The sequence below is a fragment of the Dermochelys coriacea genome, chromosome 8 (genome assembly GCF_009764565.3).
Source record: "Dermochelys coriacea isolate rDerCor1 chromosome 8, rDerCor1.pri.v4, whole genome shotgun sequence".
NCBI lineage: Eukaryota > Metazoa > Chordata > Testudines > Dermochelyidae > Dermochelys > Dermochelys coriacea.
The window spans coordinates 38,452,880-38,468,252 of record NC_050075.1 but is presented as its reverse complement, the minus strand read 5'-3'; the positions used below and the strand labels follow the sequence as shown (position 1 = coordinate 38,468,252).

The 15,373-nt window shown below is 42.1% G+C and overlaps 2 protein-coding genes across 23 annotated transcripts in view; both read right to left on the bottom strand.

The window, feature by feature from the left end:
* LOC119859844 (protocadherin gamma-C5-like) overlaps positions 1 to 15,373 on the bottom strand; it is a 372,734-nt gene that overhangs the window by 87,897 nt on the left and 269,464 nt on the right. The window contains exon 2 of one of the 22 annotated variants that reach the window (XM_043490728.1): positions 4,753 to 5,020. The exons of the other annotated variants lie outside the window; for them this stretch is intronic. Within the exon in view, the coding sequence (XP_043346663.1) occupies positions 4,753 to 5,020 (268 nt within the window). The remainder of the gene's footprint in view (positions 1 to 4,752; positions 5,021 to 15,373) is intronic. 22 annotated transcript variants of the gene reach the window in all.
* LOC119859868 (protocadherin gamma-A10-like) overlaps positions 1 to 15,373 on the bottom strand; it is a 159,159-nt gene that overhangs the window by 75,578 nt on the left and 68,208 nt on the right.

Genomic DNA, 15,373 nt, shown 5'->3' with positions numbered 1-15,373 from the left:
AATTTTTCAGTCCAATCCACTTCCCTAACTAATTTCCTTAATTTTTGAAAGTTCCCATTGTGGTGAGCTTTAGACTTAAAATGGGGATAACTTTTGCTGTCCTGCACCTGAGGACAAAATCTGAGGCCACAAATATTATAGAAATGGGTACAGAAGAAAAGCCTAAACACATTAAGGCAGTATTTCACAATGACTGCGTACTCTCTCTAAAGATAACATATGAGGCATCAAAACAGAAACTCACCTCCCCAGCAGTCTCCGTCCCACCATGTAAACTGCTTGTTTCATTGCCCATAAATACCGTCCCTGAGCTGTCACTGCACAGAATATTCCTGTCCATCTGCACATTAGATTTCAGGAAAGTGAAATCATTCTTCCTGGCGTCTGAGGACAAACACAGCTGGTAGGAATAAGGCAAAGTCCCATCTTCATAGTTGGGTGGAAACACAGAGCCGGTCTTGGAATAAGGCTCCGGACCAAAACACTGAAGTAATTTAGGTTTCCTTGACGTTCTCAGTTTCATCACAGTGGCCAGGGTCACTGTCACGAGGAACAAAAATGAGATCAAGGCTAAAGCCAGCACCAAGTAGAACTGTAAATCAGACTGAGATGCCGAGTCACCCGATAGGTCGCTCATTTCCGGAAGAGCCTCTTGGAAGTTCTCCGCAAACACCAGGTTGAGAGTCACTGTGGCGGACAGAGGCGGCTGCCCGTTGTCCTTCACCAGGGTGACCAGCCTGTGCTTCACGGCATCTCTGTCCGCAAAGGCGCGGGCTGTCCGGATCTCCCCGCTCTGCAGCCCCATGCTGAAGAGCGCCGGGTCCGTGGCTTGGAGCAGCTGGTAGGAGAGCCAGGCATTGTGTCCCGAGTCAGCATCCACCGCCACCACCTTAGTCACCAGATAACCTGCCTCGGCCGAGCGAGGCACCATCTCGAACAAGGCGGAGCCATCGGCTCCGACGGAAGGGTACAGGATGCGAGGGGCGTTATCATTCTCATCCACAATAAACACCCTGACGGTGACATTGCTGCTGAGAGGCGGGGACCCGCCGTCTTGGGCCTTCACTTGCATCTCAAACTCCCGGAATTGCTCGTAGTCGAAGGCGCGCTGCGCATAGATCGCTCCGGTCTGGGAGTTAATGGAGATGTAGGAGGAGAGAGGCAGCTCCTGGAGGCTGCTGCTCAGGATGGAGTAAGTGACTCGGGCGTTCAGGTCCAGATCCCGGTCTGAGGCTTTTACTCTGAAAATAGAGGCCCCCGAGGGATTGTTCTCTGGCACATAGGCGGTGTAGGAAGGTTTCTCAAAGACAGGGGCGTTGTCATTGATATCCCAGATCTGCAACAGGATGGTTTTCTGGGTGGAGAGCGGGGGGGAGCCTTTGTCTGTGGCTGTGATTGTGATATTGTACTCCGGGGTCCTTTCTCTGTCCAGAGAAGATTCCGTGACGATTTTATAATAATTGCGAGAGAAGGACACTATTGTAAATGGCAGACTCTTTAGAATGTAACAGGTGACCTGTCCGTTCTCTCCGGTATCTCGGTCATGGACTTTGATCAGAGCTATCACGGTCCCGCGCGCTGAGTCTTCCGGTATTTGGCTGGACACTGATGTAAATGTCACTTCCGGGGCGTTGTCGTTCTCGTCAAAAATTTCTATTTGAATTTTACAGTGAGCAGTTTGTCCACCCCCATCCCTGGCTTCTACTTCCAGCATGTATGTGTTTGTTTCTTCAAAATCTAAATACTCTGTATTTGTAATTCTTCCGTTCGCAGGATCTAAATGAAACACTGTACGAGCATTTTCCTTCGCGTTGCTGAATGAGTATGTGATTTGGGCATTTAATCCTTCATCCTTATCCGTGGCTTTCACCTGAAGCACTAAGGAGCTTCGTGGTAGATTTTCCCTAAGGCTGACTTTATAGATCTCTTCAGTAAACACAGGGGGATTGTCATTGGCATCAGTGACATTAACCCTAATCTGAGCCGTACCAGATTTCACTGGATCTCCCCCATCCACAGCCGTCAGGATCAAGTGATGGGAAATTTGTTTTTCCCGATCCAAAGATGTTTCCAGCACTAATTCTGGGTATTTATTTCCATCTGGGCTCTCTTTCACAGCCAGGGTAAAATGCGGACTCTTGCTGAGCTGGTAACTCTGCACGGAGTTGATCCCGGTATCTGGATCTTGCGCTCGTCGTAGGGGAAATCGCGTACCCGGCAGTGCTAACTCATTGATTTCTAAACTAATGTTACTCTTGATGAACTGCGGGGCGTTATCATTAATGTCCTGGATTTCTACATTCACATGGAAAACATTTAAAGGACTTTCCACAACCATTTCGAGTGTCAGGACACAAACGGGTGTCTCTCGGCATATCTCCTCCCGGTCTATCCTGTCATTCACATACAGGTTGCCATTTTCCCCATTCACACTGAAGTATTGCTTTTCGGAACTGACACGGAGCTTTCGCTGCGGAAGCTCTCGAATACTTAATCCCAAATCGTTGGCGAGATTCCCCACAAGGGAACCTTTCGCCATTTCCTCAGGTATGGAATAACGAATCTGCTCCGAGACCGCCCGGCAGAACAAAGACAATAAGAAGGGAAACAACAGTACTTGCCGTGTGACTGCCCGTCTCGGCTTTCGGCGCCTGATTTCCATTCCTGTCTGTGACAGATTTGCTCTCTCCTTTCCTTGTTTTGGTTACATCTGGTGTTTACAAATCCCATCAGGGCAAAGGAATCCGCGGCAGAGGGCTAAACATTCCGATATTGTGTGCTCTAACGGCAGTTCCCTTTTCTCAGCCGGTCTGGGAAGGTCTCTCTGCTGTTTCCTCTGCGATCTGCGCTGTGTGATGGAGCAATCGCTGCGCAGGAGGCTCCGATGGATCTCCGGCTCCAGCCCTGGCTCCGCAGTGGCCAACAGCGGCACTCTGAGTCTCAACGGGAGAACTGCAATAGCAGTGATCTTATCAAAGCGCCAGTACAGTATTACTCACAATGATGTAGATTTGCTTGATTTTTTGTGTGTGCTTTTTTCTTCTAATTTGCATGGAAATGCAAAACATGTAGTATAGTAAAAGTATTGCAGTGAAGTATAAATAACTGTTTTCTAATATAAGTATAAATGTAAAGTCTAAATGCTTTTTCAATATAGATAAAAAGAAAGATATAGATGTGTGTGTCTATTTATTGATAGTGTAAAACTTAAATTCTTGAGATTTCTTTCCCTTTGTTTGCATATATATGCGTATATGTGTGGATGTATGTCTTGGTATGTGTCTGTGTAATGAATATGTACAAGAACAACAGTTTCCATGTAATAACCACATTCTCTGCAAAAAGAAAAGGAGGAATTGTGGCACCTTAGAGACTAACAAATTTATTTGAGCATAAGCTTTCGTGAGCTACAGCTCACTTCATCGGATGCCAAACACTCCTATGGATGAGATTCAGCTCAGCACAGTTCTAAAGTGATGGACAGAAAGCAATAGTTTTAAAACTCAAGAGCACAAGTGATTGCGGGTTCAAAATATACCTCTTAACTTCCGAGCAAAACTATTTTCGTGGTTAGCCCTTATTTTCCTTTTTAGGTGATCTTTCCTTCCAAAGTAATCTGCCCACTCAGAATTCACAGGTTGTTTCTAAAAAGTACTAAAAAAATTTCTCTTGAGTTGAACTATAATGAAAAACCAGGTCCTTTTCTCTCATAGAACTGTGCTAAAGAAGACTTTGATAGTTTTCCACACATTCCAAAAACTAAACAGGAATGGAAAAGTGAAATGAGTCCTAGTGAGCCAATGTATTCAAAGTCTTCCCAGTGATATAAAGACAAAGGAGACCGTCAAATAATGTAAGTATAATCAGGCGCCCACTATACAAAAATATTTGAGTTAGCCTTTCTTTGATTGTTTTAAACAATGCTCTATGGGAACATATATTACTATTTTAATTTAAAAAATACAGTAAATGTTAGAATCTTTTCTTTTATTGGACCAACTTCTGTTGGTGAATGAAACACGGTTTCGAGTTTACTGAGAAGAGCTCGGTGTAATCTCGAATGCTTATCTTTTTCACCAACAGAAGTTGGTCCAATAAAAGGCAATATACTGGAACCAACTCGGCTACAACACCGCGTACATAATCTTTTCTGTAACGCTAACTACATGCTATAAAAACACATGACTGTAATGTGTCATCAATTTCTCTCAAATTCTCAAGGCTCATATATAAGACAAAAGAACATTATTATTGCAGGAAATTTAAAAGAATGTCGAAATAGCCTCTTCTTCTTAATCAAATATTTACATAACTATAGTTTCATGATTATGCATTTCTACCCTGTATTATTTGCAATACAGAAAGTCAGATGAAATCAAATTTGGAGTTAAATACACTGGTTTATAAAAATAAGTTAATATTGAGAATTGTGCTGTCATTGAAACATTTTGCCCTTCAGTAACATTCTTATTCTCTCTGAAAATCTATGTTTCTAAAAATATAGGAAAATTTCCTTACTTTGTAATATCTCAAGTAAGGTAATTTATATAGTATCATACTAGAGTCTGGTTCGGATGATCAAAGCTTTAAAAGGAAAACATCTAGGATCATCGATAAACTCTCTCTTCCCCGCCCCAACATTCTCTCTAATACAGGCCCCCAAATACTTTATGCACTCAGTAATTCTGTTAACATTAACAGCTAGCTATATTTACAAATATAAATCACAAGGTTTACCACATATTAGCTGACCTGAATAGACGTCTGATCTCTGTTATTGTCTAACTCTTCAGTAATTAGATTAGGACCTTTTATCTCATAAGCGTACTGACTAGTCAGATTATTTGTATAGGTTGATTTGGGAAAGTTGAACCGGCTCTTTCTGGAGTCCGTGGTTAGAGAACCCTCAAGTGAGTAGGAGTGAAGAAAAGCTCTGACTCCATCGATCCCCACAAACTGGGAAACGGGAACTCCACTGAAAGTCACACTCGAGGAGTCAAACAGCTGCGAGTTTCTCCACCTACGGAAGCTACAGCGATCATCAAATACAAGGTGAGGCTGGACTGGGAGTTTGCAGGAACTGAGAGGCTCCTTAAATCGGAGAGGATTTCGGGGATGCTGTCAGCCACCACCACCGTGACAGTGGCCGTGGCAGAGAGAGGGGGCTACCCGTTGTCCTTCACTGAAACCACCAGACTTTGCTTGAGCGCATCTTTGTCTACAAAGTAGCGCGCTGTCCTGATCACGCCGCTGTGGAGTCCTTCAGTGAAGCTCCCCGGCTCTGTAGCCTTCAGCAGCTGGTAGGAGAGCCAGGCGTTCTGCCCGGAGTCTGCATCCACCGCCACCACCTTAGTGACCAGGTAACCCGGCTCGGAGGAGCGAGGGGCCAACTCCACTCCCGTGGAGCCATCGGTGGGAAAGGAGGGGTGTAAGATGTGCGGGCTGTTGTCATTCTGATCCAGTATAAAGAGAGTGACGGAGACATTACTGCTGAGAGGTGGGGAACCCCCATCCTGAGCCTGCACTTGGAACCGAATCTCCCGGCACTGTTCGTAATCGAAGGAGCGCAGAGCGTAGAGAGCCCCAGTCTCGGAGTTAATGGAGATGGAGGAGGACAGCGGAGCTTCCTGGATCTGAATTCCAGTAATGTAGTAAGTGATTCGGGAGTTGTCCTCCAAGTCGTAGTCATGAGCCGTCAGGGAGAAAAGGGAGGCTTTTCTCAGGTTATTCTCCGTGACGTAAGCCGTGTAGGATGTTTTATAGAAGAAAGGGGTGTTGTCGTTCGTGTCTAAAATCCGGAGTGGGATCGGGTGGCTGTAGAACGAGGAGGAGACCCATTGTCCGTGGCGGTCACTGTGATGTTGTATGATGCTACCTGCTCCCTGTCCAGGGCTCGGACTGTCACCAGACTCTAATAATTCTCGAAGGGTTTCTTCAGCTGGAAGGGGAGGTTGCTGGGTAGGGAGCACGTGACCTCCCCGTTCTCTCCTGAGTCTGGATCTTGCACATTTAAAAGGGCGATGACAGTCCCGGGGGGAGAGTCTTCGGGGATCTAGCTGACGAGAGATATGATTGTTAATTCTCGAGCGTTGTCATTCACATCGCTAAGAACGATCACAATTTTGGATCTGTCGAAAAGGCCTCCCACTTCATGGGCTTGAACCTCAATTTCATACAAGGCAGCTTCTTCAAAGTCCAAATTCCCCACGATTGATAATTCTCCCGTCTATGAATCCAAGTGGAATATCTGTGAAGCTTTATTAGTTATCTTTGTGATTGAGTATTTTACCTCTTGGTGTATTCCTTCATCCGGATCAGTCGCTTTCACTGTCACCTTCGTGGACCCCGCAGGCATATTTTCTAAAACATTAATCTTATAGACAGGCTGACTGAAAACTGGTGCATTGCCATTAACATCGTGAACAATAACGCGGATTGCTCAGTGCCCGACGTGACTGGATCTCCCCCGTCAGTGGCTGTGAGGATTAGATCATGAACAGCTTGTTCTTCGCGGTCCAGAGACTTTTCCAGCACCAGTTCTGCATATTTAACTCCATCTGATCCAGTTTGCACATCCAGAGAGAAATGCCTATTACTACTCAGGTGGTAGCTCTGCAGAGAATTTATCCCTAAATCTGGGTCTTGCGCCTCCTGCAGGGGAAACCGAGATCCCAGTGCTGTTGTCTCGCTGATTTTTACTTCCGATTCTTCCGCCTGGAAGTTGGGAGCATTTTCCTTAATATCTGTGATTTCAACTTCAACTCTATAAAGCTTCATTTTTTCTTTAACGATAATCTCAAAAGTTAACAGACACTTCTCCATCCGGCCACAGATCTGCTCTCTGTCTATTCTTTCCGTTGTGATTAAATGGCCGCTCTTAACATTCAAAGCAAAATATTGCGTCCTACCTTTTGATATAACCCGGACTGCGAGGTCTGAGAGCTCCTTTAAATCCAGCCCCAGATCCTTTGCAATATTCCCACAATGGAGTCTTTCTGCATTTCCTCAGGAATCGAGTAGCGAGTCTGCCCAGAAACCGCCTCCCAAAGGGTAACCAACATAAAGCAGAACAGAGCTCGCCCTTTGCAGTGCCGGAGCCTTTGAGTTTCTGCCAATCCCATGCTGATGTGGACACGCCTCTGATTCTATGTCAAGAAACGTGTCTTGATTCTGTATTTGGACCCCCTGATTCCGGCAACGTTGATTGTTAAACCAGAGTCAGTTTTAGCGAATATCTGCCTTTTCAATGTTCAATCCAGACCCGTTGAATGTGCTTCTACACTGTCAGTGTTCAATGTTGTGTAACAGCAGTGCTGGGCTGGCGGGATCTCTCGTCGTGTTCCTTTCCCTTACTGGTCAACAGCGGCGTTCAGAGTCTCAACCAATAACTGCAGAATCTCCTTGGTGGAATTTTTGACCGGTATTTTCACTGGATGGTTAACACTGTAAATATGCTGTTTTCTCATTATTATGTATGTATTCGCCTGAGGTACACACAAGGAATAAGAATTTTTGTTGTACTGAACGTGACTTTATTAGTTATAAGGATTTAGCGATTAAAATTTTGTTTAAATTTACTATGCTTGATTATGAACTACACATACATAGCTTTGTCCAGAGTTATGCATACTATAAGTGTATATGGATATGTTTCTCCAATCTGATTCGCCTCTTTGCATTCGACCTAGGTGGTGCCTTGTGCAACTGCTGAAGGCTAACATCCTTTTTGTAATCTTATATCTGATTTTTACATCACTAGATGTATTTCAGTTTTTTTCTATATTTGACTTGTTCATTTTTGTCGTTCAAGCCAATATATTCAGTTACTGCACTATGGATCAAATATTAATAAACGAATCAGGAGCGCTGTGTATGAGTTGGCTATATCTATTCTGTGATATACAATAATTTTTACCAATCTGGCAATTTTCATATTGAGTTTTATAATATTTAAGACAATGGGAGGTTATTGGAAATGATGCTAAAAGAATGCTATTTTAAGAAATATATATATATATATATATATATTCCTATAATGCACACATTTCAAATATCAAATCATATAAACACAACACACAGGTTGTAGTCATACAATGTGATCAATTGCAGAGACAGATGTGAGGAAAATCACCTAATTTTATCATTGATTATACACCTTTGAACGCTCTGACCACTAATGCACCTCTTCCAGGGTAGCGTTTAATATTATAAACCTAGGAGAAGCTTAAAAACAGTATTTTAAACTATCAAACAGGCAAATAAATATTTCCTTTCCCCCTCTACAGTGGTATATGCCTTTATAATCCACAAAAATAAAATAAAAACACCGAGCCTAGAGTAATGGTAGTCAATAGTCAGTCACACACCAGTGTTACTTTGAAGAGCCCATATCTTGAATTGCAAGAAATAGGAGCACTGTCTGTCTGCAGAAAAGGAGTCATAACATTCCAGTGGTACTCAGTACTTGCTTCTCTTTTTGGAAAGAGTAGGGAAACTAACCCTTAAAATATTACATATTCACATTTATATACAAAGACTTTTTTAAAGATATTATCTAAATGTTTAAGGCATCACTTGACCACTGAACATTTGGACTCATGTTAACTAAGAGAGCCTGGCTTGACAGAGGCTGGTAAAGAGAGAGAGAGAGAGAGAAAAGGCCAAGCAAACTGTTTTAAACTCTCTAAAATATTTGTACTACAAATTTTCCCCTTATAAGACATGTGGCATGTACAGTTACAGGAAAAGGTGTTTTAATGGTTTTGTCATCATTTCTTTGGAATGACAGACGTAACTCTCTAATGGCTTTGGCACAGTTGAGTAAAGTGGCCATCACAAATTTATGCATGTTATATAAGTGATATGTAAGAGGTGAGAAACTGGTGGAATAATAATAATCTCTTTATATATTTGTATTTGTAATTACTAACCTGGTAAAATTGGTTAAAACTATAGTAAAGAACAGAATTATCAGGCACATAGATGAACATGATACATTTGGAAAGAGTCAAAAGGGCTTCTGTAAGGGGAAATTATGCCTCACCAATCTATTCTAATTATTTAAAGATGTTAACAAACATGTGGACAAGCATGTTACAGCTGATATAGCCTACTTGGACTTTTAAAAAGTCTTTGACAGAGTCCCACACCAAAGACTCTTTAGCAAAATAAGCAGTCTTGGATAAGAGGAAAGGCCCTCTCTTGGCTCAGCAACTGGTTAAAAGATAGGAAACAAAGGGTAGAAATAAAGGTCAGTTTTCAGAATGCAGAGAAGTAAATAGTGGGGTCTTCCAAGAATCTGTACTGGGACCAGTGCTGTTCAACATATTCATAAATTATTTGAAAAAGGGGGTAAACCATTTGCAGAGGCTACAAAATTCCTAAAGACAGTTAAATCCAAAGCTGACTATGAAGAGCTATAAATGGATCTCATAAAACTGAGTGATGGGGCAACAAAATGGCAGATTAAATTCAATGTTGATAAATGCAAAGTAATGCAGATTGAAAAAAATAATCCCTATTATACATACAAAATGATGGGGCCTAAATTAGTTTTTACCATTCAAGAAAGAGATCTTGGCATCATCATGGACAGTTCTCTTAAAACTGAAGCCAATTAGTTCATTTTATCACCCATTTATCATTGTGCTATTTCTCATTTCATATATAATCAATGTAGGCTAAAAAGATTTAAATTGTAGGATTACAGAAGTATAAGACTGTGAGTATTTAAGAATGATGCCTGTGTTTTAGGTAAAAACAATGAGGAGTCCTTGTAGCATCTTAGAGACTAACACATTTATTTGGGCATAAGCTTTTGTGGGCTACAACCCACTTCATCAGATGCATGGAGTGAAAAAAAGTAGGCAGCTATAAATATACACCACATGAAAAGATGGGAGTTGCCTTACCAAGTGGTCAGTGGCACTGTCAGGGAAAACAGGCTCAGAGGTAGTCTCACAGTGATCAGATAATTAATACAATGAATATTAACAAGAGAAAAGAAGTACTTGTGGCACCTTAGAGACTAACAAATTTATTAGAGCATAAGCTTTCGTGAGCTACGAGCTGTAGCTCATGAAAGCTTATGCTCTAATAAATTTGTCAGTCTCTAAGGTGCCACAAGTACTCCTTTTCTTTTTGCGAATACAGACTAACACGGCTGCTACTCTGAAACCTGTCATTAACAAGAGAGAAAGTGTGATACTGACACAGCAGGAGCCTGTTCATGCTAAGGTTCCTAGGTCTCAATTAAATACTGAAAAATACATACCTAAAATCAATCTGGATCCCCTATGTGTTAGTATTGTTAAAACTGATGTTAGAATTACAAGAACATGTTTAGGCTTTATTGAATGCTTGTGAGTTACTACATGCATTAATCTCATTTATAACATCTGTAACCCATATTGTAAGGTAATCTTGGAGCGGCTGTAGTGTGAGCCTCTGTGACTGTGTAAATCACCACACAGGAGAGATTTCAGAGTAGCAGCCGTGTTAGTCTGTATTTGCAAAAAGAAAAGGAGTACTTGTGGCACCTTAGAGACTAACAAATTTATTAGAGCATAAGCTTTCGTGAGCTACAGCTCACTTCATCGGATGCATTTGGTGGAAAATGCAAAGGGGAGATTGATATACACACACAGAGAACATGAAACAATGGGTTTATCATACACACTGTAAGGAGAGTGATCACTTAAGATAAGCCCTCACCAGCAGCCGGGGTGGGGGAAAGGAGGAAAACCTTTCATGGTGACAAGCAAGGTAGGCTATTTCCAGCAGTTAACAAGAATATCTGAGGAACAGTGGGGGGTGGGGTGGGGGGGAGAATAACATGGGGAGATCGTTACCAGCACTCCCAGCTATCTTTGAGACATCACTGACTTCCTGAGGAAATTACAGTCCATTGGTGATCTTCCTAAAAACACCATCCTATCCACTATGGATGTAGAAGCCCTCTACACCAACATTCCACACAAAGATGGACTACAAGCCATCAGGAACAGTATCCCCGATAATGTCATGGCTAACCTGGTGGCTCACCTTTGTGACTTTGTCCTCACCCATAACTATTTCACATTTGGGGACAATATATACCTTCAAATCAGTGGCACTGCGATGGGTACCCGCATGGCCCCACAGTATGCCAACATTTTTATGGCTGACTTAGAACAACGCTTCCTCAGCTCTCGTCTCCTAATGCCCCTACTCTACTTGAGCTACATTGATGACATCTTCATCATCTGGACCCATGGAAAAGAAGCCCTTGAGGAATTCCACCACGATTTCAACAATTTCCATCCCACCATCAACCTCAGCCTGGACCAGTCCACACAAGAGATCCACTTCCTGGACACTACGGTGCTAATAAGCAATGGTCACATAAACACCACCCTATATCGGAAACCTACTGACCGCTATTCCGACCTACATGCCTCTAGCTTTCATCCAGATCATACCACACGATCCATTGTCTACAGCCAAGCTCTACGATATAATCGCATTTGCTCCAACCCCTCAGACAGAGACAAACACCTACAAGATCTCTATCATGCATTCCTACAACTACAATACCCACCTGCTGAAGTGAAGAAACAGATTGACAGAGCCAGAAGAGCACCCAGAAGTCACCTACTACAGGACAGGCCCAACAAAGAAAATAACAGAACGCCACTAGCCATCACCTTCAGCCCCCAACTAAAACCTCTCCAACGCATCATCAAGGATCTACAACCTATCCTGAAGGACGACCCATCACTCTCACAGATCTTGGGAGACAGGCCAGTCCTTGCTTACAGACAGCCCCCCAACCTGAAGCAAATACTCACCAGCAACCACACACCACACAACAGAAACACTAACCCAGGAACCTATCCTTGCAACAAAGCCCGTTGCCAACTCTGTCCACATATCTATTCAGGGGACACCATCATAGGGCCTAATCACATCAGCCACACTATCAGAGGCTCCTTCACCTGCGCATCTACCAATGCGATATATGCCATCACGTGCCAGCAATGCCCCTCTGCCATGTACATTGGTCAAACTGGACAGTCTCTACGTAAAAGAATGAATGGACACAAATCAGACGTCAAGAATTATAACATTCAAAAACCAGTTGGAGAACACTTCAATCTCTCTGGTCACTCGATCACAGATCTTAGAGTGGCTATACTTCAACAAAAAAGCTTCAAAAACAGACTCCAACGAGAGACTGCTGAATTGGAATTAATTTGCAAACTGGATACAATTAACTTAGGCTTGAATAGAGACTGGGAATGGATGAGTCATTACACAAAGTAAAACTATTTCCCCATGTTATTTCTCCCCCCCCACCCCACCCCCCACTGTTCCTCAGATATTCTTGTTAACTGCTGGAAATGGTCTACCTTGCTTGTCACCATGAAAGGTTTTCCTCCTTCCCACCCCCCCCGCTGCTGGTGATGGCTTATCTTAAGTGATCACTCTCCTTACAGTGTGTATGATAAACCCATTGTTTCATGTTCTTTGTGTGTGTATATCAATCTCCCCTCTGTATTTTCCACCAAATGCATCCGATGAAGTGAGCTGTAGCTCACGAAAGCTTATGCTCTAATAAATTTGTTAGTCTCTAAGATGCCACAAGTACTCCTTCACACAGGAGAGAGACATCATCTAGTCTGAAGGGCTGATATTCAACTGAAGGTGTTATGCCCTTCCCAGAAGGAAAGGTCCATCCATACCAGATTGAATATTGTTGATCCTTGCACCTGGAATTTCCCTATATTTCATCAACAAGAGGACAAAAGACTTTTGTTGTTCTGTCCTTCTTCCTATGAAGATGAGTCATGCAAGCAGACCCTCTGTGTCATACTGGGGCACAATCCAGACTGGTGGTGGGCTTTTTCACCCCTTCCCTGCAATTGTGGGTGCCTTATAGTGCCTTGCTGTAGTAGCTCCCACCTGGGCCACTCACAAACAGCCTTCCAGGATGTAAGCCTCACCCTGAAGGTCTGAGTAAAATTGAAGCCTGCCAGGTACACCCTGGCTCTCGCCAGCCTTGGCTATACTGTAGGGTGACCATAACACACCCCCAGTCCCAGATCTTCCCCCAGTAATGTATGTCCTATACTGCCTAACCCTTTCCTGGACAGTACAAACATATTAAATTAATAATTCCTTTAAGAAAATAGTATGCAAGCTTATTATTTTAAAGGGAGTTATCCAGACACTTCTATTTCAACACATTGGATTAGATAAAACAGTAAAACAAATTTATTAACTATAAAAAGATAGATTTTAAGTGAGAACAAGTATTGCAGCATAAAAGTCAGAAATGGTTACAAGAAAAACAAAGATAAAAAGCTTACTAGTATCTACTTAAGAAACTATCTTAGTTGCAAAGCACACTTTCTCACCACATGCTCCAGCAGATTACTGACCAAGGTCAGGACCCCTCCCCCAGAGTCCAATGGCTGTTTCCTTTTGTCTTCTCAAGTGCTGAGAATGATGTGGGCAGGGAGAGAAAGAGGGATCCCTTGGGCGGTTTGTCCCTTCTTTTTATAGTTTCAGTCCCCACACCCCTTGAAAAATATTTCCAGCTGAGATCCAGGAGACAAAGATTACATGTGGAAGGATATTTCATGCTGGTTTTTTCCACCTGTTTGAACTTCCTTTGTTTTCTCTCCCTGCTTGATGACTCTGTTTGCTGCTTAAATGCAAATTAAGGCAAGCACACATTCCTTCCTTTGTTTAGGACAGACCTGATTTCTGCTTGGGCAGGGCTGTAGAACACATGTTCATAACATCATACAGGGGAAGTGTATACCTTCACATGCAGTGTTGCCACACATATTTTACCAGTACATTACTGACCAGCAAATTATGAGTTTTCATATGAAACCTTACAAAGCATATGTTGTACAAAGATTATTACAATAATGTGTAGGGTGTGTATACAGGGGTGTATTCCATAGCACCCTCCCACCAGCTGAGCTTTCAGCTGAGAGTACATGCCAGTAGGGGGATAAAAGGAACTTTATCTCTATGCTGCTTGAACTCTGGGTGCAAAGTGTTTCTAGGCATAAGCAAGAGATCCGCAGGTGCTTTGCTTGGGTTCTCCTAAAGGACATATACTGCTTGCTTATTATGGAAGCTTCAATTAGCTTTTGAAAATAAAGACTGTATCTCATTTGTGTTTCTATGATTACCTGCTTTAACCTTTTAAATAAATCTTGGATTTTGTTTTCCTATTTAATAAATCTTTATGAAGTTTATTATAGAATTGGACAGACGCATTGTCTTTGGTGTGATATCTAAAGTGCAACTGACCTGGGGTAAATGACTGGTCCTTTGGGACAGGGAGTAACCTGAATATTGCTGTGATTCTTGATGTCAGGTACTATCTATTAAAAAGGTACGCTCATGGTGGTGGTGAGACACACTAGTACATAAGGGGACTATCTGTGACTCCATGTTAAGGCTGTCATAATGCCTAAGGTGTTTACACTTGATATTTGTTTAGCAAAATCTAAGTATAGAACTCACAACCAATTTGGGGTTTGTGCCCTGGTTCCTAACAGTCTGGCCTAAGTTTGGTACTTACTCTCTTGAGTCACTGCAGGCAGCGATACAGAAGGAACACAAGCCACAATAGGGAAAGAACAGGTTAAATAATGTTTAAATAAGTTGGTAGGGCCTGATGAAATTAATTTTACAGTACTTAAGAAACTAAGTGAAGCAATCTCAGAACTGTTAGTAATTTTCTTTGTGAACTCCTAGGGGACAGATGAGGTCCCAGAGGACTGGAAAAGGACAAACATTGTATCTGTCTTTTAAAAGAGGAAAAAGATGAACCTGAGGAATTATAGACCTGTCGGCCTAATTTCAATACTAGGATAGATGCTGAAACTAATTATTAAACAATACTAATTAGTGATACTGAATTATAAGATACTGAAACTAATTATTGAACAATCAGTTTGTAAGGTTCTAGAGGACAACAGGATTATAAAGAACAGCCAGCATGGATTTGTCAAGAACAAAACATGCTAACCAAACTATTTGCCTTCTTTGACAGGGTTACTAGCTTTGGGGATTGGACAGAAGCAGTAGATATGATATATATTGATTTTAGTAAGATTTCTGACACAGTCCCACATGACATTCTCATAAGCATGCTGGGGAAATGCAGTCTAGATGAAATTTGTGTAAGATGAGTTCACAACTGGTTAAAAGACCTTATTCAAAGAGTAGTTATCAATGGTTAGCCCCAAGGAACACATAGAACTTGCTTATTAGAGAAGGTTCTAATCTACTACCTTTTGAAACTTAAAACTATAACTCATTTGAGTGTGAATGTATAGCTGTTTTAATCTTTTCCTAGTTAATAAAT